Source organism: Anthonomus grandis, chromosome 20, assembly GCF_022605725.1.
Source record: "Anthonomus grandis grandis chromosome 20, icAntGran1.3, whole genome shotgun sequence".
Taxonomy (NCBI): Eukaryota; Metazoa; Arthropoda; class Insecta; order Coleoptera; family Curculionidae; genus Anthonomus; species Anthonomus grandis.
This window is the reverse complement of record NC_065565.1, coordinates 4377535-4404620: the sequence shown is the minus strand read 5'-3', so window position 1 is coordinate 4404620 and position 27086 is coordinate 4377535. Positions and strand designations below refer to the sequence as shown.

Here is a 27086-nt window from a genome sequence, read left to right as displayed (position 1 = left end):
CCCCACCCACCCCAAACATTTGCCCAGTAAGAACCTCTTTTGAAAAATCACTATTTTTTATCCATAATATCCAATCTAATGGCACTTTTTTGTATTAAATATTTATTAACAGAAATAAATATAATTATATCAAATTTAAATAAACAAACTGTGTTATTAAATTGGATATTTATGATAAAACCAACTGTTATTCATGCGTATCATTTTGGAAAACAATGGTTCTTGGAAATGCTTGCAATTCTTTACTGGTAAGTTGTGTGGGGTGGGTGGGGGGGGTAAGGGTAAGGTTAATGAAAAACGTTTTTTTTTTCAAAAAATAATTACCCGAGAAAAAAATGCTTTTTAAGAAAATTATAGGTGATAACAAAATCTATAGTTTTTGTATCTATACTAGGATAGTCATCACCTACGCATTAGCTACCCATTATTCTTATTTTAACTAAACCATTTTTTGATCGAAAAACCGCCAACAGACGGAGGTGTGGGGTTCAAAGGGTTGCTGTGCCATATTTTGTTTGTACTTTTTTATTATTTATTTTTTTTTTACTTTAATAACCGCGAAAATTTAAAAAAAATATTTTTGTTTCCTATTTGATAGCAAATATTTAAATAAATAATATTTTAAGCTAGAGAGTAACGAGCGGTTTATTTTTTAATATCCCCTTACAAACACCTAAAACGCCCCTCACGTTCTGATAAAAGAACGATACATCATCTACTGGTCTAACTAAAAATTCGCCCCTCGGCCCTGAGTGCGCCTGGGACGAAATTCCTTGACCGCTATACCGGCTGGCCAGAGGTTCGGGTCAAGTAGTCCCTTCAGTAGGGACTCTTTTACCCCTATCCTAAAGGATACAACATCCTCATTCTTATCCAATATGGAACATTTAACATCTGAGATGTTTAGTTGCTTCTCAAGGTATTTTAGAATCTGCTGCTCAGTAGTGTCTGGATTGCATCTGCCCAAATACAACCACTGACGTCTATCAGCTGCAGATAGTGAAGAAGCTTCAGAAGAAGTCCCAATGATGACTGTTTGTCTGCCAGGGTTAGTTCGATGGATTGATTGTGGTGTCGACCTATTTTGTGATTGAAGACCTACTAGTCCTTGATCTGATTGGATCAACCCTTTTTGCGTAAGTATGGGCTACTGTTTCTGTTTCTATCGGCAAAGTCACAGTATTGTCCGGAGACAAAGATGTTAGAGAAGTTATATTAGTTATATTAGCTGGGGGGCAGGATGACTTTGATGGAATAAGATCCTTGAGCATGTTTAAATCCTCTTCCAGTGTTGTCAACCTGGCCTCTAGCGCTTCATTTTTTGCTTGTAGTAGTTTTAACAATTCAGAATCACTGTTTGAGGCGGAAACGCCCTTTCCTCCGAAGTCCCTCCTGGAATGCAATATTAGCATCATGAAAACCACAAGAAATTTGGTTGGTGATTGTGTTTTGAAAGGATTTCATTTGAGCTTCCAGAAAAATAGCAGCATTTGTTGGGGAGCTGTTATCCGTGCCGGTTATCCGCAAGCTGGGTTTGCACACAGAACACACAAAACACATGACTCTAGTCTTCATTTGAGTGACCTGAAGTCGCAAACAATCTTATATTTTACCTCTCTATCTGTTAGACTTGCACCACACCTTCCGCAAGCCATGATATAGATCAAAATAGCAATTTAACAGGCTCCCAAAAACTCCAAATCCGAAAACACGGTGACTTGGAAATTATTATTAAAAATCAACAAATCCAATTCTTCTGAGAATTTCTATTGTTTCCACTGAAAATCACAATTACTCACGAACCACCAATCACCAGCAGTACCAGATCAGAATATTGCAAAGACAATGCCAAGAAGCAGAAAATATGTAAGAATCTGAAGTCTACCTCTTTCTAATCGTGTAAAATAAAGCAAATTCGCGGAGCGTAAGAATGCGCGTGTTTTCTGAAATATTTGGGTAACACTTTCAGTGTACCGAGCGACTTTAAGTCCTTCAGACCAGAGAGCCTTATCGGTTTCTCTAAGGCCGTTGAGCTCTGGTAACCCCCGGTGGGGCATGACGGGTCCATCAGGAGACTATATGCACAACTGCCTTGGCAGCCCACTGTTTCGTGAATTCAATTCATGGTGCTCGTGAAGTCTAATCGACCTGTTAAATTTCGTAGTTAAGAACCGTTGCGACCTGTATCGAGTTCAGTTGACCAAAATGTTTTCCAATTCAAAGTCTTAGTCCCAAAGGACCAAACAAGTGAAAATTTGTAAATAACCAAGTTGTAACCCCATATTTCTAGATTATAAAAAGGTAACCATTGTTTCTCTACACCAAATACAACCGAAGTTATAAGCACTTTTCCGAATAAAGAAATTCAATTCAACTGCTGGTACAAGTAAAACAAAACTAAACCCTAACTTTCCTGAATAAGTGACCTTAAAAATATAGAGCGCTATCTATTTAGCACTGATGCAACCGGAGTATTGCGTCACAAAGAAACCTGTAAAAGCGACAGAAATGGGCTTGTTTGACAGTGACAGTTCCATGGATTTTGTGTATTCTCCATGGCTGTCAGATCAACTTAATGTGTCTTGTGTATGTAGGTAGTTTAAAGAAATGGGGATGGATTTTAAAGGTGTGTCGTTGTAAATAACACAAAATAATGTTTATATTTGTAAATAAACAATCATCCACGAGACGGAGGTGCGAATATTATGGACGGTTTCAGTGCTTACAGCCCCTGTTTTCGTGAAATAAACCGTCGGGTATTTACTACCATTACACTGGACTGGTGAACTATTTAAATCCCTTTAAATCCGTTTCGCGAGGACCTTTTAAATAAACCGTAAACATGTGGAACATGATGTGCGACGTGATGCCGACGATTTCGGAGGACAGCATCAGCCAGAGAAGCTCCCAGTTCTCCGGAGAGGATGCTAATTTCGAACAGTTGATGGTGTCTATGTTGGATGAACGGGACAAATTGATGGACAGTTTAAGGGAGACCCAGGAACGGCTCGGGGAAACGGAGATAAAGTTGTCGGAAGTGGAGAAGGAACGGGACTCGCTCCAGAGGCAGATAGCCGCTAATTTACCGCAGGTAAGTCCATGTTACTTCCAACCAATTAGATCTATACTTTTAAGTCAAAAGTTAGATTAACCTGGGCAATGTTGATTCAATTATATTTTTTATGAAAAGTTGAAACACTATATATAGTAAATTTTATGTGGAGGCCAAGGCTTAAGGTACTTGACCTACCGTAACAATTTTAATTAATTAATATCGGGGATTTCTTGGGTTAGGTACTTTTAAAAGTATACACACTTATATAGAGCAAATTAGTTAAATAAAGTAAGTTGTCAGGAGTAGAGAAAGAAGAGGACTCACTTCAGAGGCAGATAGCGGCTAATTTACCACAGGTAAGTCACAAGACATCCAACCAATTAGATCTATACTTCTAAGTCAAAAGTTAGTTTACCCTGGACAATCTTGATTCAATTATATTTTATTATAAATTTCTTGTTATGTTCTTAGGCAGTGCAAACATTTTATGCCAAAGCAAAGGCTTAATAAGGTACTTGATCTACCATAACCATTTTAATGAATTATTCGGGTATTTCTCGGATTAACTTTTAAAATCATACTACCTGCTTACATAGATAGTTACACCAACAATAGATTTAAATAACCCCAGACAAAAAATCCGTTGGGGTCATATCTGGAGAGCAGGCTGGCCACCTAATCTATTGTCTTCTAATAAAATGTCAAAAAAAAATATAATAAACCTCATGTTCTGTCATCAGTTCCTGATAGAGTTCACATTACTATTATATGGAATATTTATATTGGTGCTGTATGTTTGGTTAGTTATCTCAGTATCCTCATGCTTGATTTTATCAGGAAGATTTTTAGTGTAAGAATTTATAATATTCCAGGCACTTATAGTATATTTTAGGATAATCTTTTTATGATGATTTCACCCATTTTTGTAGTCATTAAGTGTATTTTAGTTATTAGAGTGTCAAACCATACGATTATAAGCAATATAATAGTCAGAACAAGGCATACAATATTTACATAAAAGGTGGTACTCGCCTAGAGTTCTTTTATAGCTTGTATACAAAATGTTTTACGCAAATAATAGAAAGAACATCTTCAATGTGGATCTACATTATTGACAATTATAAGCTTAAAATTACAGGTTACCATTGAGTAATAAGAGATTTATACTTTTACTAATTAGGTCAAATAAATTATAATTTAAGTTCAACAGCTAAAAATGCTTAAGCATGTCCTAAAGCTGAATTCCTGTGAAATAAAATGCAAATCTAATGACATTCTTAAGTTTGTGGAAATGCTCTATAGGCACAAAAAGTTTAAATAGGGAACTAACTAGGACATTAAAATTTGTATGTTAAATAAACAAATGTGTATAAGCGGCCAAAAGATAAAAATCACTTGAATAACACACAAACAGGTCCACCGAGAGGGAGGGGAGCATGGGGGAGATTCTGAGGTGGTGGCGGGTTTTCTTTTTTTTTTAACTATAAATATCGGATAAAATGTCCATATATGATATACGTTGAGGAATTTAATATTATGTTTTATTCACTTTTAACAAGATTTATTTCATGTTAATAATATACAATTATAATTATAGATTTTTTATCACCTATAATTTTCTTAAAAAGCATTTTTCTTTTAGGCATTTATTTTCTGCAAAAAAAATGGTTTTCCTTAATTCTACCCTTACCCCCCCCACCCACCCCACACAATTTACCAGTAAGGAATTGTTTTAAAAAATCATTGTTTTTTAAAATAATATGCATGAATAACAGCTGGTTTCATTCTTAATATCCAATCTAATAACACAGTTTGTTTATTTAAATTTGATATAATTATATAAATGTATATTAATAAATATTTAATACAAAACCAGTGAGTTTTCAGTAGAATTTTTTACTGGCTAAATGTTTGGGGTGGGTGGGGGGGTAAAGGTTGTGTTGATGAAAAACAATATTTTTGCACAGAATATGTATGCAATATTTATTTTAATAACATTGTTTATTCAAATTTGATATAATTATATATTATGTATATTCATAAGTATTTAATACAAAAATAGTGATTTTTCAATAGAATTTCTTACTGGCCAAATATTTGGGGTGGGTGGGGGGTTACGGGTTGTGTCAATGAAAAACAATGTTTTTGCATAAAATATATATTCAATATTTAATTTAATAGCACTGTTTATTTCAATTTGATATAATTTTATATATAAATATTTATTATAAAAACAGCATTATTAGATTGGACAATATGGCCAAAAAACAGTAATTTTTGAGAAGAATTTAATAAAATATTTGAGGTGTACTAATCGAGTTGTAGAGTAGAGAGAGGAGCACTTCATTTATATTTTTTTAAAACTGCTTATTATGTTCTTAGGTAGTGGACTAGTGGAAACTTTAAGGTAAATTTTATATAGTGGTCAAGGCTTAAGGTACTTGACCTAGCATAACAGTCTTAATTAATTAATATTGAGTACTTATTAGTTTTTGAGCAATAGATCACCTTTCTAAATAATACCCACCTACATAAAGCAAACTAGTTAGATAAAGAAAAATCTGCTGTATTTATCAAGATTCGACTTAAATCTGCTGACTTGAAACTGTTCTTACACTTAAATGCCTATCCTGAGATTGTCTGCATCACAGAAACTTGGTTGTCGGATATAGAGATCACATGTTTTAAACTTAATCACTATGAGGTCGCGTCGTACTACTGTAGGGACTCGTGTGGTGGTGGTGTGGCAATATTTGTCACATCTGATTTCAGTACTTATAAACATGTAGAGAATAAAGACTTTTCACTGTCTGGTAACTTTGAATGTGCTGCTGCTCTTCTCCAGATTCTAGTTTTTTGTATATATCGTCCTCCTAGCTCTGATTTTAAAACTTTTAGTGAATACTTTGAGAAATTGTTAAAGCTTTTATATAAACCTAATATTTGAATGTGTTTTTGTGGTGATTTTAACTATGATTTTATTTCCAGATGTAAAGAAGCAGTACATATTGTGGACGCATTTAGCTCATATGGTCTTAAACTAGTTTTTTCTGAACCTTCTAGAACTCAGGGATCATCCTGTACCTTGATTGATAATAGATTCACTAACGCTGCACTGTTTTCAACTGAAACCTTTGAAGTAGCGTTTTCTGATCGTTGTGCTCAGATACTGAGTTTTGACTTGGGAAACCCAATCAGTCACGATTTAAGCAAATTTTCTATGAGTTCTAGATCCTTTTCTGATGAAAACATACGCTATTTTAACAACTTGTTGTCCAAAGAACATTGGCTGTCAGTTATTGAGACTCTGGATTTTGAAAGTACATTTTCTTACTTCTTTGACACATTTTCCGGTTTATTTAATATGAGCTTTTCTTATGTAAACAATTCGAAGCCATATCACAGAAAGTCTCATCAGTGGATAACACCATTGATAATTAATGAGGGCAAGCAATTGAGGCTACTTCATACTCAACTAAAGACCGTTCATGAAGGAGATTGAAGGTGCATAGAGAAAATATCGTAAATGCTAAAAAAGCCTATAATTCAACAAAGTTGCTTACTTCTAACAATATAACTCGAGCCTCATGGGAAATTATTAACTCAATCGCGAACTTTTCAAATCAATATTGCTAATACATTTAATAATTTTTTTGTACAGCCAGTGCGAAAGATCACAGATGATTTTCAGGCACCCATGGGAATGAATGTGCCTTTCAACAGTTTATCCCAGTCTCTTTTTCTATTCCCTCTCACTGAAGGAGAAACACTTGAGATTATAAAATCTTCCTTCAGGAAAAAGTCATCCGGTGTTGATGAGGTACCTTGTTACTTATTGCTAGCATGTGCTGAATATATTATCTCTCCACTTCTAAATTTATCATTTCAGTTTGGCTATTTTCCTAAAGAGCTAAAATCAGCTGTTGTCATACCTCTTCATAAAAAGGGGGAGACAGCTGAAGTGAGTAACTATAGGCCTATTGCTCTCCTCTCTGTATTCTCAAAGATCTTTGAAAAATCTTTTAAAAGAAGACTTATTGCATTTTTAGATTCTTTTGCTATACTGTCATGTCATTAGTTTAGATTCAGGTCTGGATTAAGATCTTTCATTATGGTATAAGAGGTCTGGCTTATAAATGGCTTGAATCATATTTGACAGGTAGAACCCAGGCTGTTAGATGGAGAGTTAGTGGTCAGGTGACCATATCTGATTGAGCAACTGTCATTACTGGGGTTCCACAGGGTAGTGTTCTTGGGCCCATTTAATTTTTACTTTTTATTAATGGCTTGCCTCTCCTGGTTAATGACAGCTACATAACACTTTTTGCCGACGATACATCAGAAGTTGTGTCGGATACTGACTATCAGTCTATCCACTCAAAAGCCACCAAGTGTATAGCTGATATTGCGGGGTGGTGCCAGAAAAATGGTCTTTGTTTGAAAACCAATTTCATTGTTTTCACTCCGATTCGAGCTAATCAGGACCGGAGCTTACTCCTTAGAGAGCAGTCATCAAGTAGCCTCATCCAACAATACTCCACTAAGTTCTTGGGAATTGTAATTGATAGACATCTATAGTGGGATCCTCAGGTGGAATCTGTATGCAATAGATTGTCCCGCAGCAATTATGCCATCTTGCAACTTCGAGACTATGTGGATGCATATACACTTAAAAGGTTTTATTATGCCTCAATGCATTCCACGCTATCCTATGCCTTTCCTTCAGAGAAACTTGCCGTGGTACTTTTAAAAAAGAAAAAAATCCTAACTATAAATTAACATCTATATCTTGGAGTGCGCATGTCAAGTACATAAAAATCTTTCAAACTACATGAGATCTGGAGATCTTGCAGATAAATTATACATCCCTTTTACCCGGTTGTCGCAGGTACAGGATGGTCCGGAAATTACATCTCTCAAAATTTTTAATCATCTCCCATGTAGAATAAAGAGAGCTAAGACTTTTCCAACTTTTAAGAGGGCTCTTAGGACCATGTTAGCTGACTGTCCTTTTTATTCGTTGACAGAGTTCTTTAACTGTAGATTTATTGATTAAATTAAGTTAAATTTTCATATCTTTGTAATTTTATACTATTTTTATTAGCATTGTAGTTTTTTATTGACAATTCCTATACATTGTTATGATGTTGATGGAAATAAATGATTTGATTTGATTTGAAGATATCCCTATATGGAAGAATTGACTAGTAGATAGACTTCCCAAGGGAATTTCCTTTTGTGTTTCTTTTGAATTAAATGAATTGAAGTTCAGTCGTATTGTTTGCTCTAAAAATCGATGAGGTACTTTACAACTTCTATTTTGTTGATATTTATCAGCAATATAATAAACACAAAAGAGCCTATAACTTGATAAAAAAATAAGTCAAACGGCAGTGAGTGAATTTTATTATGACCCATAATAGTGAATTTTCAAAAGCAGTGAAATAATTTATTTATTTTTCAGGTTATATACAACATTACCACTAATTTGTCAAGTTTTAATAACTATAGTTGTACTTCCCACAAATATGTGCTTAAAAAAAATAATTGTTTTATAAACAACTCAGTTTAATTAAACAGCATAGGATTAAAATATATTTTGGCTCAAAATATTAATGGTGCATTAATTTAACTTTCAAACATTACACTACAGTTCGAAAAATTCATCCATTATCCCAAAGATACTGGTCATACACTTTTATATATCATTCTGTGATGCTGTAGATTTTGTGTTTATACCTTTTCATAAAAATTACACTATAGCTTCCCAAGCATTTAAATTCTCAAATTTTCAATCTCAGCCAGTGCACACCACTGCCCGCAGAGCGTTTCCTTTGATGTGTGACCTATTTGCCGACAATTTGACCAATCATCTGTTAGGAATTATATGCATTTATTTAGTTTTTTGATTGTGGGATTCTCTGGTGAAAAAACTCCCAAACTCCCTAATTGTTATACTCCACTTGGCACTTGGGAAGTTGGACTGTCATCATTATTTGAATTGGCCTTTAGTCTCAGTTGTATCTGAAAACTCTTCACACCCTCTTTCTGGTAACAGTGAAGTAACTCGTGGGTGATTCCCATGAACATCAGAGACATTCGGCTTGTAATACTTCAGCATATTCGTCAAAATCTTGTCCGTGGACTTACTCACAGAGTCACAGAAACTATAGATTTTTTATCACCTATAATTTAAATAGCATTTTTCTTTCAGGTAATTATTTTGTGCAAAAAAAAAAAACAGTTTTTCATTAATTTAACCCTTAGCCCCCCACCCACCCCACACAAGTTGCCAGTAAGAAATTGTTTTCAAAAATCATTGTTATCTGAAATAATATCTATGAATAACAGTTGGTTTTGTCGTTAATATCTAATCAAATAACATAGTTTATTTATTTAAATTTGATTTAATTATATATATGTATATTAATAAATATTTAATACAAAAACAGTGATTTTTCAATAGAATTTCTTATTGGCGAAATGTTTGGGGTGGGTGGGGGGTGTAAGGGTTGTGTTAACGAAAAATAATGTTTTTGCAGAAAATATTTATACAATATTTATTTTAATTACATTATTTAATTTTGATATAATTATATATATGTATATTAATAAATATTTAATACAAAAACAGTGATTTTTCAATAGAATTTCTTATTGACCAAATGTTTGGTGTGGGTGGGGGGGTGAGGGATGTGTTTATGAAAAACAATGTTTTTGCAGAAAATATGTATGCAATATCTATTTTAATAACACTGCTTATTTAAATTTGATATAATTTTATATATTTTTCACCATTGTGTAAACAGAATCTTATATTTTCTCTATAATTTTTTTAAATAGCATTTTTCCTTTAGGTAATTATTTTCTGCAAAAAAAAACAGTTTTTCATTAATTCAACCCTTAGCCCCCCACCCACCCCACACAAGTTGCCAGTAAGAAATTGTTCTTAAAAATCATTGTTTTTCGAAATAATACGCATGAATAACAGTTGGTTTCGTCGTTAATATCTAATATAAAAACACAGTTTATTTATTTAAATTTGATTTAATTATATATATATGTATATTAAAAAATATTTAATACAAAAATAGTGATTTTTCAATAGAATTTCTTACTGGCCAAATGTTTGGGGTGGGTGGGGGGGTAAGGGTTGTGCTAACGAAAAATAATGTTTTTGCAGAAAATATGTATGCAATATTTATTTTAATTACATTATTTAATTTTGATATAATTATATATATGTATATTAATAAATATTTAATACAAAAACAGTGATTTTTCAATAGAATTTCTTACTGGGAAAATGTTTGGGGTGGGTGGGGGGGTAAGGGTTGTGTTAATGAAAAACAATGTTTTGGCAGAAAAGATGTATGCAATGTTTATTTTAATTAGGTTGTTTATTTAAATTTGATATATTTTTCACCCTTGTGTAAACAGAATCGTATATGATATACGAATATTCTACAGTTCAATAAATATACCTTGAGTATATACGGTTGATAAATATACCAACAGTTTTAATATAAAAACTGTATTTTTTAACCTAGACAACAAAAAGCTGTTTTGAACCGAAAAAGACTGAAAATTTTTCAACATTAATTAAAAAACTATTCTTATTCCACTTATTTGCACCGATACTGCAATTTTCATAGCGCTACACCTTGTTTTCTAGATATAAAATAAGGTTTTTTTCACATTTTACTCAAAAAACCTTAAGGTTATGTGAGAAAAGTATAGATATAAAAACTATAGATTTTTTTATCACCTATAATTTTCTTAATAAGCATTTTTCTTTTAAGCAATTATTTTCTGCAAAAAAAAATGTTTTCATTGAGGCTACCCTTGCCCCCCCACCCACCCCACACTATTTACCAGTAAAAAATTATTTTGCAAAAATCATTGTTTTTCAAAATAATACGCATGGATACCAGCTGGTTTTGTCGTTAATATCCAATTATATAACACACTTTATTTACGTAAATTTCATATATTAATAAATATTTAATACATAAACAGTGCTATTAAATGGGATTATTACAGAAATTTTAACATGGGCAGCATTATAAAAAAATTGCACCAATGTTGGCTGCAATAAGAAGGTGCAATTATATAAATACTCAAAATACCTTTTATATATTGACATATAACAGCTTTATTGACCCAAATTTACCTGAGTATCATTACCCTAATTGCATGCATTTAATTTTTTTTACAAGGTTCATGGGTCCTTTTTTTGTTGAAAAAATGATAGTCTTAAGTCCTCCTAAGAGTCTTTATTTAATTTTTTTAATTCCCAAGACTTGTAAGCCTTCTTTTCACTTTTAAAACGAAACAATCATGTCTAATCTCGATCTATATCAATGGTTCTCCAAAGAATTGAAAAGTATATGGAAATTATCGAAATTTCTCAAGAATTCTCTTCCCTCCTGTCCTACTTTCACTGCTCTAATTGAATTATCATTAAATTATCAGCAATAGTGTTTTTTGTAACTTTCATGGAGATGCTTTTTCAAAAAAACCGCCTTTTTTCTTTGACAATTATTAGGCCCCCTAGGGACCGAGTTAGGAACTTACGTCCAACAATAATTCCTCTTAACCATTAATGGAAACCTCCTGTACAAGTAAACCATAGAAGTAGAACAGAAAAATCCGAAACGATCCTTGTTCTACGTGTATTGCCCTTAAAAATCGAAAATATCCCTCATCTGTTGTGGGTTGTGGGTAATTCGATTTCCTTTTGTCAATATCTCGTCGAGTATGAGCGAGTGTTAAGAGGTGGCGCCAAAGGCGATATTTGTCATATTTAAATATGAAATCAATGGAAGGAACTTTTATTATATGTGCAACTCGTATTAGGACAACTATACTACTAAATATTGAAAAAGTTTGATAATTACCAAAAACGTTCAAGGGACACTTTATGTTTATGTATTACATAATAAATACTTTAATATTTTAGTATTTAGACACTTTAGACTTAGAGCTACTGACACTCTAGGGTTGTTAATTGTTATGGATGCTCATTATATAGAAGCTGTTGTTAGTTAGGCTCAACTTGAACTAAGAAGTAACATGATTATAGTTTGCGATATATTTGACTGCTGCCAACTGTTGAATAACCAACAATAAATAGCTCAAGAGCATCTTAGCAGAACAGTTGTGAAGAATTGAGTGTGAGGAAATAAATATACCAAAAGTTTGAATTGAAAAACTGTATTTTTGAACCTAGAGTGACGTCCTAATAAAGCGCAACCGGAAAAATTGTTTTGCGTTCTTTGGCCTACAACTCCGGTTCTAATGCTCTAATTTTCATGATTTTTACTTTAAATAAATTCTGGGACTTCTCTTAACATCTCCATGAAATTTCATTTAAATCCTTCTAATAATTAATTTTTTATTCGAATTTTTGTAAGCGACGTCTTAAAGCGCAACCAGAAAAATTGTTTTGGGTTCTCTGGCCTACAACTCGGGTTCTAATAATCCGATTTCCATGATTCCTGCTTTAAATTAATTCAGGGACTTCCCTTAACATCTCTATGAATTTTCATTGAAATCCCTCTAAGAATTAATTTTTTATTCGAATTTTTGTAAGTGACGTCTTAATAAAGCGCAAACGGAAACATTGTTTTGCGTTCTTTGGCCTACAACTCGGATTCTAATGCTCCGATTTTCATGATTCCTGCTTTAAATTAATTGAGGGACTTCTCTTAACATCTCTATGAATTGTCGTTGAAATCCCTCTAAGAATTAATTTTTTATTCAAATTTTTGTAAGTGACGTCTTAATAAAGCAAAACTGAAAAAATTGTTTTGGGTTCTCTGGCCTACAACTCGGGTTCTAATGGTCCGATTTCCATGATTCCTGCTTTAAATTAATTCAGGGACTTCCCTTAACATCTCTATGAATTTTCATTGAAATCCCTCTAAGAATTAATTTTTTATTCCAATTTTTGTAAGTGACGTCTTAATAAAGCGCAAACGGAAACATTGTTTTGCGTTCTTTGGCCTACAACTCGGGTTCTAATGCTCCAATTTTCATGATTCCTGCTTTAAATTAATTGAGGGACTTCTCTTAACATCTCCATGAAATTTCATTTGAATTCCTCTAATAATTAATTTTTTATTCGAATTTTTGTAAGTGACATCTTAATAAAGCGCAACCGGAAAAATGGTTTTTGGTTCTCTGGCCTATAACTCAGGTTCTAGTGCTCCGATTTTCATGATTTTTGCTTTAAATTAATTCTGGGACTTCTCTTAGCATCTCCATGAAATTTCATTTAAATCCCTCTAAGAATTCATTTTTTATTCGAATTTTTGTAAGTGACGTCTTAATAAAGCGCAACCGAAAAAATTGTTTTGGGTTCTTCTGCATATAACTCAGGTTCTAGTGCTCCGATTTTAATAATTTTTACTTTAAATTAATTCTGGGACTTTTCTTAACATCTCCGTGAAATTTGGTTTAAATCCCTCTAATAATTAATTTTTTATTCGAATTTTTGTAAGTGACGTCTTAATAAAGCGCAACCGGAAAAATGGTTTTGGGTTCTCTGGCCTATAACTCAGGTTCTAGTGCCCCGATTTTCATGATTTTTGCTTTAAATTAATTCCGGGACTTCTCTTAACATCTCCATGAAATTTCATTTAAATCCCTCTAAGAATTAATTTTTATTGTCAATTTTGTAGGTGATGCCTTAATAAAGCAAATGAGAACGTAAAACAAGAAAAATTGTTTTGGGTTCTCTGGCCTATAACTCAGGTTCTAGTGCTCCGATTTTCATGATTTTTGCTTTAAATTAATTCCGGGACTTTTTTTAACATCTCCGTGAAATTTGATTCAAATCTCTCTAATAATTAAATTTTTATTCGAATTTTTGTAAGTGACATCTTAATAAAGCGCAACCGGAAAAATGGTTTTGGGTTCTCTGGCCTATAACTCAGGTTCTAGTGCTCTGATTTTCATGATTTTTGCTTTAAATTAATTCTGGGACTTCTCTTAACATCTCCATGAAATTTCATTTAAATCCCTCTAAGAATTAATTTTTTATTCGAATTTTTGTAAGTGACGTCTTAATAAAGCGCAACCGGAAAAATTGTTTTGGGTTCTCTGGCCTACCACTCGGGTTCTAATGGTCCGATTTCCATGATTCCTGCTTTAAATTAATTCAGGGACTTCTCTTAATATCTCCATGAATTTTCATTGAAATCCCTCTAAAAATTAATTTTTTATTCGAATTTTTGTAAGTGACGTCTTAATAAAGCGCAAACGGAAACATTGTTTTGCGTTCTTTGGCCTACAACTCGGGTTCTAATGCTCCAATTTTCATGATTCCTGCTTTAAATTAATTGAGGGACCTCTCTTAACAGCTCCATGAATATTCATTTAAATCCCTCCAATAATTAATTTTTTATTCGATTTTTTGTAAGTGACGTCTTAATAAAGCGCAACCGGAAAAATTGTTTTGGGTTCTCTGGCCTATAACTCAGGTTATAGCGCTCCGATTTTCATGATTTTTGCTTTAAATTAATTCTGGGACTTCTCTTAGCATCTCCATGAAATTTCATTTAAATCCCTCTAAGAATTCATTTTTTATTCGAGTTTTTGTAAGTGACGTCTTAATAAAGCGCAACCGAAAAAATTGTTTTGGGTTCTTCTGCATATAACTCAGGTTCTAGTGCTCCGATTTTAATGATTTTTACTTTAAATTAATTCTGGGACTTTTCTTAACATCTCCGTGAAATTTGATTTAAATCCCTCTAATAATTAATTTTTTATTCGAATTTTTGTATGCGACGTCTTAATAAAGCGCAACCGGAAAATTTGTTTTGGGTTCTCTGGCCTATAACTCGGGTTTTAATGCTCCGATTTCCATGATTCCTGCTTTAAATTAATTCAGGGACCTCCCTTAACATCTCTTTGAAATTTCATGTAAATCCCTCTAAGAATTAATTTTTTATTCGAATTTTTGTAAGTGACATCTTAATAAAGCGCAACCGGAAAAATGGTTTTGGGTTCTCTGGCCTACAACTCGGGTTCTAATGGTCCGATTTCCATGATTCCTGCTTTAAATTAATTCAGGGACTTCCCTTAACATCTCTATGAATTTTCATTAAAATCCCTCTAAGAATTAATTTTTTATTCGAATTTTTGTAAGTGAAGTCTTAATAAAGCGCAACCGGAAAAATTGTTTTGGGTTCTTAGGCCTATAACTCGGGTTCTAGTGCTTCGATTTTCATGATTTTTGCTTTAGATAAATTCTGGGACTTCTCTTAACATCTCCATGAAATTTCATTAAAATCCCTCTAAGAATTAATTTTTTATTCGAATTTTTGTAAGTGACGTCTTAATAAAGCGCAACCGGAAAAATGGTTTTGGGTTCTCTGGCCTATAACTCGGGTTTTAATGCTCCGATTTCCATGATTCCTGCTTTAAATTAATTCAGGGACTTCCCTTAACATCTCTTTGAAATTTCATGTAAATCCCTCTAAGAATTAATTTTTTATTCGAATTTTTGTAAGTGACGTCTTAATAAAGCAAAACTGAAAAAATTGTTTTGGGTTCTCTGGCCTACAACTCGGGTTCTAATGCTCCGTTTTCCATGATTTCTGCTTTAAATTAATTCAGGGACTTCTCTTAATATCTCCATGAATTTTCATTGAAATCCCTCTAAAAATTAATTTTTTATTCGAATTTTTGTAAGTGACGTCTTAATAAAGCGCAAACGGAAACATTGTTTTGCGTTCTTTGGCCTACAACTCGGGTTCTAATGCTCCAATTTTCATGATTCCTGCTTTAAATTAATTGAGGGACCTCTCTTAACAGCTCCATGAATATTCATTTAAATCCCTCCAATAATTAATTTTTTATTCGATTTTTTGTAAGTGACGTCTTAATAAAGCGCAACCGGAAAAATTGTTTTGGGTTCTCTGGCCTATAACTCAGGTTATAGCGCTCCGATTTTCATGATTTTTGCTTTAAATTAATTCTGGGACTTCTCTTAGCATCTCCATGAAATTTCATTTAAATCCCTCTAAGAATTCATTTTTTATTCGAGTTTTTGTAAGTGACGTCTTAATAAAGCGCAACCGAAAAAATTGTTTTGGGTTCTTCTGCATATAACTCAGGTTCTAGTGCTCCGATTTTAATGATTTTTACTTTAAATTAATTCTGGGACTTTTCTTAACATCTCCGTGAAATTTGATTTAAATCCCTCTAATAATTAATTTTTTATTCGAATTTTTGTATGCGACGTCTTAATAAAGCGCAACCGGAAAATTTGTTTTGGGTTCTCTGGCCTATAACTCGGGTTTTAATGCTCCGATTTCCATGATTCCTGCTTTAAATTAATTCAGGGACTTCCCTTAACATCTCTTTGAAATTTCATGTAAATCCCTCTAAGAATTAATTTTTTATTCGAATTTTTGTAAGTGACATCTTAATAAAGCGCAACCGGAAAAATGGTTTTGGGTTCTCTGGCCTACAACTCGGGTTCTAATGCTCCGTTTTCCATGATTTCTGCTTTAAATTAATTCAGGGACTTCTCTTAATATCTCCATGAATTTTCATTGAAATCCCTCTAAAAATTAATTTTTTATTCGAATTTTTGTAAGTGACGTCTTAATAAAGCGCAACCAGAAAAATTGTTTTGGGTTCTCTGGCCTACCACTCGGGTTCTAGTGCTCCGATTTTCATGATTTTTGCTGTAAATTAATTCCGGGACTTCTCTTAACATCTCCGTGAAATTTGATTCAAATCCCTCTAATAATTAATTTTTTATTCGAATTTTTGTAAGTGACATCTTAATAAAGCGCAACCAAAAAAATTGTTTTGGGTTCTCTGGCCTACCACTCGGGTTCTAATGGTCCGATTTCCATGATTCCTGCTTTAAATTAATTCAGGGACTTCTCTTAATATCTCCATGAATTTTCATTGAAATCCCTCTAAAAATTAATTTTTTATTCGAATTTTTGTAAGTGACGTCTTAATAAAGCGCAAACGGAAACATTGTTTTGCGTTCTTTGGCCTACAACTCGGGTTCTAATGCTCCAATTTTCATGATTCCTGCTTTAAATTAATTGAGGGACCTCTCTTAACAGCTCCATGAATATTCATTTAAATCCCTCCAATAATTAATTTTTTATTCGATTTTTTGTAAGTGACGTCTTAATAAAGCGCAACCGGAAAAATTGTTTTGGGTTCTCTGGCCTATAACTCAGGTTATAGCGCTCCGATTTTCATGATTTTTGCTTTAAATTAATTCTGGGACTTCTCTTAGCATCTCCATGAAATTTCATTTAAATCCCTCTAAGAATTCATTTTTTATTCGAGTTTTTGTAAGTGACGTCTTAATAAAGCGCAACCGAAAAAATTGTTTTGGGTTCTTCTGCATATAACTCAGGTTCTAGTGCTCCGATTTTAATGATTTTTACTTTAAATTAATTCTGGGACTTTTCTTAACATCTCCGTGAAATTTGATTTAAATCCCTCTAATAATTAATTTTTTATTCGAATTTTTGTATGCGACGTCTTAATAAAGCGCAACCGGAAAATTTGTTTTGGGTTCTCTGGCCTATAACTCGGGTTTTAATGCTCCGATTTCCATGATTCCTGCTTTAAATTAATTCAGGGACCTCCCTTAACATCTCTTTGAAATTTCATGTAAATCCCTCTAAGAATTAATTTTTTATTCGAATTTTTGTAAGTGACATCTTAATAAAGCGCAACCGGAAAAATGGTTTTGGGTTCTCTGGCCTACAACTCGGGTTCTAATGGTCCGATTTCCATGATTCCTGCTTTAAATTAATTCAGGGACTTCCCTTAACATCTCTATGAATTTTCATTAAAATCCCTCTAAGAATTAATTTTTTATTCGAATTTTTGTAAGTGAAGTCTTAATAAAGCGCAACCGGAAAAATTGTTTTGGGTTCTTAGGCCTATAACTCGGGTTCTAGTGCTTCGATTTTCATGATTTTTGCTTTAGATAAATTCTGGGACTTCTCTTAACATCTCCATGAAATTTCATTAAAATCCCTCTAAGAATTAATTTTTTATTCGAATTTTTGTAAGTGACGTCTTAATAAAGCGCAACCGGAAAAATGGTTTTGGGTTCTCTGGCCTATAACTCGGGTTTTAATGCTCCGATTTCCATGATTCCTGCTTTAAATTAATTCAGGGACTTCCCTTAACATCTCTTTGAAATTTCATGTAAATCCCTCTAAGAATTAATTTTTTATTCGAATTTTTGTAAGTGACGTCTTAATAAAGCAAAACTGAAAAAATTGTTTTGGGTTCTCTGGCCTACAACTCGGGTTCTAATGCTCCGTTTTCCATGATTTCTGCTTTAAATTAATTCAGGGACTTCTCTTAATATCTCCATGAATTTTCATTGAAATCCCTCTAAAAATTAATTTTTTATTCGAATTTTTGTAAGTGACGTCTTAATAAAGCGCAAACGGAAACATTGTTTTGCGTTCTTTGGCCTACAACTCGGGTTCTAATGCTCCAATTTTCATGATTCCTGCTTTAAATTAATTGAGGGACCTCTCTTAACAGCTCCATAAATATTCATTTAAATCCCTCCAATAATTAATTTTTTATTCGATTTTTTGTAAGTGACGTCTTAATAAAGCGCAACCGGAAAAATTGTTTTGGGTTCTCTGGCCTATAACTCAGGTTATAGCGCTCCGATTTTCATGATTTTTGCTTTAAATTAATTCTGGGACTTCTCTTAGCATCTCCATGAAATTTCATTTAAATCCCTCTAAGAATTCATTTTTTATTCGAGTTTTTGTAAGTGACGTCTTAATAAAGCGCAACCGAAAAAATTGTTTTGGGTTCTTCTGCATATAACTCAGGTTCTAGTGCTCCGATTTTAATGATTTTTACTTTAAATTAATTCTGGGACTTTTCTTAACATCTCCGTGAAATTTGATTTAAATCCCTCTAATAATTAATTTTTTATTCGAATTTTTGTATGCGACGTCTTAATAAAGCGCAACCGGAAAATTTGTTTTGGGTTCTCTGGCCTATAACTCGGGTTTTAATGCTCCGATTTCCATGATTCCTGCTTTAAATTAATTCAGGGACTTCCCTTAACATCTCTTTGAAATTTCATGTAAATCCCTCTAAGAATTAATTTTTTATTCGAATTTTTGTAAGTGACATCTTAATAAAGCGCAACCGGAAAAATGGTTTTGGGTTCTCTGGCCTACAACTCGGGTTCTAATGCTCCGTTTTCCATGATTTCTGCTTTAAATTAATTCAGGGACTTCTCTTAATATCTCCATGAATTTTCATTGAAATCCCTCTAAAAATTAATTTTTTATTCGAATTTTTGTAAGTGACGTCTTAATAAAGCGCAACCGGAAAAATTGTTTTGGGTTCTCTGGCCTATAACTCAGGTTATAGCGCTCCGATTTTCATGATTTTTGCTTTAAATTAATTCTGGGACTTCTCTTAGCATCTCCATGAAATTTCATTTAAATCCCTCTAAGAATTCATTTTTTATTCGAGTTTTTGTAAGTGACGTCTTAATAAAGCGCAACCGAAAAAATTGTTTTGGGTTCTTCTGCATATAACTCAGGTTCTAGTGCTCCGATTTTAATGATTTTTACTTTAAATTAATTCTGGGACTTTTCTTAACATCTCCGTGAAATTTGATTTAAATCCCTCTAATAATTAATTTTTTATTCGAATTTTTGTATGCGACGTCTTAATAAAGCGCAACCGGAAAATTTGTTTTGGGTTCTCTGGCCTATAACTCGGGTTTTAATGCTCCGATTTCCATGATTCCTGCTTTAAATTAATTCAGGGACTTCCCTTAACATCTCTTTGAAATTTCATGTAAATCCCTCTAAGAATTAATTTTTTATTCGAATTTTTGTAAGTGACATCTTAATAAAGCGCAACCGGAAAAATGGTTTTGGGTTCTCTGGCCTACAACTCGGGTTCTAATGCTCCGTTTTCCATGATTTCTGCTTTAAATTAATTCAGGGACTTCTCTTAATATCTCCATGAATTTTCATTGAAATCCCTCTAAAAATTAATTTTTTATTCGAAATTTTGTAAGTGACGTCTTAATAAAGCGCAACCAGAAAAATTGTTTTGGGTTCTCTGGCCTACCACTCGGGTTCTAGTGCTCCGATTTTCATGATTTTTGCTTTAAATTAATTCCGGGACTTCTCTTAACATCTCCGTGAAATTTGATTCAAATCCCTCTAATAATTAATTTTTTATTCGAATTTTTGTAAGTGACATCTTAATAAAGCGCAACCAAAAAAATTGTTTTGGGTTCTTCTGCATATAACTCAGGTTTTATTGCTCCGATTTTCATGATTTTTGCTTTAAATTAATTCCGGGACTCCTCTTAACATCTCCGTGAAATTTCATTTAAATCCCTCTAAGAATTAATTTTTTATTGTCAATTTTGTAGGTGATGCCTTAATAAAGCAAACGAGAACGTAAATTATTGTGGTTTTCTTTCTTTTGCCCATGATATTGCTGTGAAAACAAATAGATATCACAAAAGTAAGTATATCATTGGAAAGCATATTAAATGCAGTAGTTTTTGCTGAGAAAAAAAATGTCCTTATTTACAAAATTTTAGAAGAACCACTAATTTTGCACATTTCCCAAATGTTACATTTAACTTCTGATAACACCCGGTATAAGAAATGACTCAAAACTTAAATATACCCATCTTATAGCAAATTTAATTTTCTTTCAGATGGTATATCTAAATTTTATGTGGTGGTAAGATGAAGGGAGATATTCTTGTTTATATGAAAAAAAAAACAAAGAAATTTGATAAAATCCAAAAATGTTAAATACCAGAAGAACTATCAACTTTTTGAAAAAATGTTATTCGACTTTTTTATTGCAAATGACTTGCTTAATCACCTCTTAAAGTTTGGCGGTTTTTATAGTAGACACCCAGATACAGATGGATCAGTACCAAGAGTTTGGCAGAACATTAATGGAATAAAAGAGATAGATATATGTGGAAGTCCTTCTTTGAAATGTGGTCTTCAGAAGTACATGTGAACAATTGAGTGTGAGAACACTCAGAACACTGATCAGAGGGAAAATAATGCAGTGAAAATCTTGGGGTTGCATCCTTTGAACGAACTTAGTACAAAAAACAAATTTAACTTTTGCAGTTTCTCAATCGTTGACCCTCTACAGTCTACGTTATCCAGCGAGGAATATTAGACTCGCAAGTTGTTTATAAAATAGTGAAACCACCCTAAAAAATAAAACCGGATGTTCACAATAATCCGCATTCAACGGTTGCACGTCACTTCCTACTTAGTAAAACTTATCCCGGCTGTAAATCTCCGTGCTTTTAAAATTCCGTACAGCTTTCGACGGGTGCATCAAGGATTCCTTATTTTAATTTTACCTGCAACGAAAATGCACTTAATTAGCGAGTCGAAATGCAAAAATATGCGGAATCTGGTGATTGCGAAACGACCCCGGTTCGTGTCAGAGGAGTAGTGGATTTTGGAGGAGGTTTTAAAACATTTTAAACCTAGAAAAGGACCTAGACATTTTCATGATTAAAAACTGAGTTCCTAAACATGCACAATTGCCATATTTGAGTATAGAGAAACTCATCATGTTTTGCGATGTTAAATAGTTATAACATCATCTAGAAAAGGCTGTACAGTAAAAAGTCGATAAAATCCAAAAATATTAACTTTTTAACGGTACGATTTACAACCTATAACCCAGCGAAACTGAGAAGAAAATAAATGTTTTATTCGACCGTATTTTTAACCGAAAGCTCTTTATTTTCAGGGGCGACCTTAAATGTCGCCCCGAAACCGAGGATTTATCCAGGCGAAATCGAATCGTTTGTATGCCAGAGGAATATAATGATCCAGACGGTTGCGTTCGCCTCTGAATTAAATTTGAATGTTTACCGGCATTATCCAGGTGAAAGAAGATCCGATGCTAACCTAAATGAAAAAAAAATTACAAATCCCCAATAGATTCTTGAATAAATTTAACCACAAATATATTATAGAATTTTTCTACTAATCTTCCTAAGGAAACGTAGGTAGGAAGGCCTTGTATTCCCGATCCAATCACTTTTTAAATAATTAAATTTATTCCTCCTCGGGATATCTTAATTAACTGTCAACAGAAGCCTTGGATTCGGGATTTTGCGGATTTTATACACGCACTTTCGAATTGAACCTATGATCGAATTCTAAAACTAATTCTTCTTATCAAACATAACTAACACTAGCAGGTTATTTCCATATTCCAAGGTGTCCCTTAATTGCCATGTATTTCTTTGCATGTAGTACTCTACAGGATTTAATAGTCCAACTTAGTAGGTCCTCTTGTTAATACAAGAGCCGCATCAAAATTAGCAAGGTATAACATGTCAATGTTAAGTAAAAATAATTTAATAAATATTATTCCCTTTTACTCATAAAATGGTGAATGAATAGTTTTATTCACTTGCTGAAACTGTTCATAGATGGCATTGCCTGCTGGCGTTTTAACAATGGTTTGAGGCAAACAATCTACGTACGCATAGTGTTTATGGTCTTAAGGTAATAGTGAGCATATTGTAATGTTGCCATTGTTAAGATAACTGTCTGTGTATTTTGTTGTTTAGATAAGAATTGTTTTATCATTTTTTTAATGAAAGATTTAAAAAATGCGAAACACGGAATAGAGCGCCCATAAGAAAACACAAAGTTGATGATGGTTGGCGTCATATTAAAAATCTAAAAACACCATCAATTATTGGAGGGCCTTAAATGAATTTTCGTGGAGATGTTAAGAGAAGTCCCAGAATCAATTTAAAGCAAAAATCATGGAAATCGGAGCGCTAGAACCCGAGTTATAGGCCAAAGAACCCAAAACAATTTTTCCGGTTGCGCTTTATTAAGACGTCACTTACAAAATTTGAATAAAAAATTAATTATTAGAGGGATTTAAATGAAATTTCATGGAGATGTTAAGAGAAGTTCCCAATTTAATCTAAAACAAAAATCATTAAAATCGGAGCACTAGAACCCGAGTTATAGACCAAAGAACCGAAAACAATTTTTCCGGTTTTGCTTTATTAAGACGTCACTTACAAAAATTCGAATAAAAAATTAATTCTTAGAGGGATTTAAATGAAATTTAATGGAGATGTTAAGAAAATTCCCAGAATTAATTTAAAGTAAAAATCATGGAAATCGGAGCGCTAGAACCCGAGTTATAGGCCAAAGAACCCAAAACAATTTTTTCGGTTGCGCTTTATTAAGACGTCACTTACAAAAATTTGAATAAAAAATTAATTCTTAGAGGGATTTAAATGAAATTTCATGGAGATGTTAAGACAAGTTCCCGAATCAATTTAAAGCAAAAATCGTGGAAATCGGAGCGCTAGAACCCGAGTTATAGGCCAAAGAACCGAAAACAATTTTTCCGGTTTTGCTTTGTTAAGACGTCACATACAAAAATTTGAATAAAAAATTAATTCTTCGAGGGATTTAAATGAAATTTCATGGAGATGTTAAGACAAGTTCCCGAATCAATTTAAAGCAAAAATCGTGGAAATCGGAGCGCTAGAACCCGAGTTATAGGCCAAAGAACCGAAAACAATTTTTCCGGTTTTGCTTTGTTAAGACGTCACATACAAAAATTTGAATAAAAAATTAATTCTTCGAGGGATTTAAATGAAATTTTATGGAGATGTTAAGAGAAGTCCCCGAATCAATTTAAAGCAAAAATCATAGAAATCGGAGCACTAAAATTCGAGTTATAGGCCAGGGAACCCAAAACAATTTTTCAGGTTTTGTTTTATTAAGACGTCACTTACAAAAATTCGAATAAAAAATTAATTCTTAGAGGGATTTAAATGAAATTTCATGGAGATGTTAAGAGAAGTCCCCGAATCAATTTAAAGCAAAAATCATGGATATCGGAGCACTAGAACCCGAGTTATAGACCAAAGAACCCAAAACAATTTTTCCGGTTTTGCTTTATTAAGACGTCAGTTATAAAAATTTGAATAAAAAATTAATTATTAGAGGGATTTAAATGAAATTTCATGGAGATGTTATGAAAAGTCCCAGAATTAATTTAAAGTAAAAATCATTGAAATCGGAGCAGTAGAATCCGAGTTATAGGCCAAATAACCCAAAACAATTTTTCCGGTTTTGCTTTATTAAGACGTCACTTACAAAAATTTAAATAAAAAATTAATTATTAGAGGGATTTAAATGAAATTTCATGGAGATGTTAAGAGAAGTCCCAGAATTAATTTAAAGTAAAAATCATGGAAATCGGAGCGCTAGAACCCGAGTTGTAGGCCAAAGAACCCGAAACAATTTTTCCGGTTTTGCTTTATTAAGACGTCACATACAAAAATTCGAATAAAAAATTAATTATTAGAGGGATTTAAATGAAATTCTATAGAGATGTTAAGAGAGGTCCCCAATTTAATTTAAAGCAAAAATCATTAAAATCGGAACACTAGAATTCGAGTTATAGGCCAGGGAACCCAAAACAATTTTTCCGGTTTTGCTTTATTAAGACGTCACTTACAAAAATTTAAATAAAAAATTAATTCTTAGAGGGATTTACATGAAATTTCATGGAGATGTTAAGAGAAGTCCTAGAATTAATTTAAAGTAAAAATCATGGAAATCGGAGCACTAGAACCCGAGTTATAGACCAAAGAACCCAAAACAATTTTTTCCAGTTTTGCTTTATTAGGACACCACTTTCAAACAGAGCGAACTGAAACAGCTGTGCTTTCATGAATTTTGCACCTAAAACAGCCTGTTTGGTAAGAAAATATTCCTCAGGGAACGCTTTATAATTCCTTGAAAGAAATATGAAAATCCCTCAATAACTTTTTAAGTTGTCCTCAAAAGTGTTTCAATATGATTGATTGTTAAATATTAAACTTGAAGCCTCGCCTAGGTCCATTCCTCGTAAATCTGAGTCTAACTCAGAAAGTTCTTGAGCTACAGGGGTTCTTTGTATACGAAAATGTTCCTTAGGAATCACTTTAACTTTGAGTAAAACTCTCATTAAATTGCCTGGAATAGTTTTAAAATTATCATGGATAGAAGCGAGATTTGTACGGATAGATCTAATAACAGACTGAAACGGCCGTAGCTCAGTGAATTTCGCACTTTTTTGGCAAAATGATTATCCTCGGGGAACCCCCTATAATTCCTTGAAAGAAATATGAAAATCCCTCAATAACTTTTTGAGTTATTGAGCAATAACAAACAAGACACTTATAGCAAAAGAAAAAAAAGTGGCAACGCAAACGTGCACAAATAAAATCCATTTAGTTTTTTTAAACGGCATATTATATATTTAGCTCCAGAAATTCTCAACTTTGTCCCAATTTAACCATCTAAGACCTCCATGTTGAAGGTCGAATTTCAAGCACCCTCCTTTATAGCCATAACGTAGAGGTTGTATTACATAAAATTGGCGCCCAACGTGGGTCTTGTGACAGTCCACTTTATTGGTATACTGTGAGGAATATAATATGCAGTATTGTATCATCCATGTAACAGAAGATATATGGACCTCTGGACCCAGAACTCTATCCATCAACCTCTGTTGAATATGAGCAGCATTTTTTAGGAAACAAATACGGAGTCACCATAGAAAATTGATTTAATTAATTTTTCTTCTCATCCGGATCCATCGGCATCAACATGTGCAACAGATACTGAGACTGACATGCAGTTGGCGACAAAAGTCATTATGTTGATTGGCTCTAGTGAAAACGGCGGAAATACGTTGCGACATCTCAGGACAAACGAAGGAAATTGGCGAAAGTGCCGGAACAGTGGGTCACTTAATATAATAAGGAGCCTAATATAGAAGTTCAAGGCTGAATATTGGCTCCATGGTTAGATCGTAATAAATAGTAGTAATATAGCAGGGGTGCAGTGTAAACGAGTGTTTCTAATAGTCTTCAGTCATTGTGTTTAGTGTGCACATTTAATCAGTTTGTTTACGAGTGTTTTAATTCACATCTAAACGGTACAATATGTCTAATGCTCAAGAAATCTGCTGTCACCGATAATCTATCAAAGAATAAAGTCTTTGTATAACTTTTACGAAAAAACTCCGATATTTCTTATGAGGCAAAGTGAAAAATAATGTTTTTCCGCCACTTTATTATGTTTTTCTCAGCTAGGGGGCTTTATTAAAAGGTTTTCTTGGCAAGTGTCGGTTCGAAATATTGGTCACAGTGTTCTGATTAATGAGCAGCTCCCTTATTTTGTAAGCTCACTTTTTGAGTTATATCGTTTACGTATAATAAGGGTGATATAATTGGGTAGTTTGGGATCTCATAGTGTCAATGTTAATTCCATTTATGTAGTTGTATTTGGATTTAGAACATCTTGACTCTGGTATTTTTTCAGTCGCTTAGTTTCCATAAGACAGTAGAATCTTGTCGAAGATTCACCGCCTCGATTAGTCTATATATTCATCATAATTATTTAGGTTATGTGCTTTAAGAACTTGAACTCGACCAATTTAAGTTAAAATGAATTCCATAGTATGGGAACCATATTCTATGTGAACACATTGGTGGATTTTTAAGGGCTTTGTACCAATCCATTATAAGCAAGATGGCAGGCGTGAGTTGTTGTAAATGTCGTAGTTTTTCATCAAACTCTACTTCAGTCATTTTTCGTTCACATTATCCAATCTAATAACGCTGTTTTTATACTAAATATTAATATGTATAATTATATTAAATTTAAATAAACAGTGTTAATAAATTAATTATTGCATATATATTTACTGCAAGAACATTGTCATTTATCAGCGCAACCCTTAACCCCCCACCCACCCCAATATTTGCCTATTAAGAAATTCTTTTGAACAATCACTGTTTTTCGTCCATAATATCTAATTTAATAGCCCTGTTTTTTTATTAAATAATGAATTGCGCTCTGCCTGAAAGTGCTGTCCTAATAAAGCAAATCTGCAAAAATTGTTTTGGGTTCTTTGGCCTATAACTTGGGTTCTAGTGGTCCGA

General features: G+C 33.0%; 1 protein-coding gene across 1 annotated transcript in view; it reads left to right on the top strand.

The window, feature by feature from the left end:
* The first annotated feature begins 2567 nt into the window (after positions 1 to 2567).
* LOC126747927 (liprin-alpha-1) overlaps positions 2568 to 27086 on the top strand; it is a 455345-nt gene continuing 430826 nt past the window's right edge. The window contains exon 1 of the mRNA XM_050456904.1: positions 2568 to 3091. Coding sequence (XP_050312861.1) covers positions 2843 to 3091 — 249 coding nt within the window. The 5' untranslated portion in view covers positions 2568 to 2842. The remainder of the gene's footprint in view (positions 3092 to 27086) is intronic.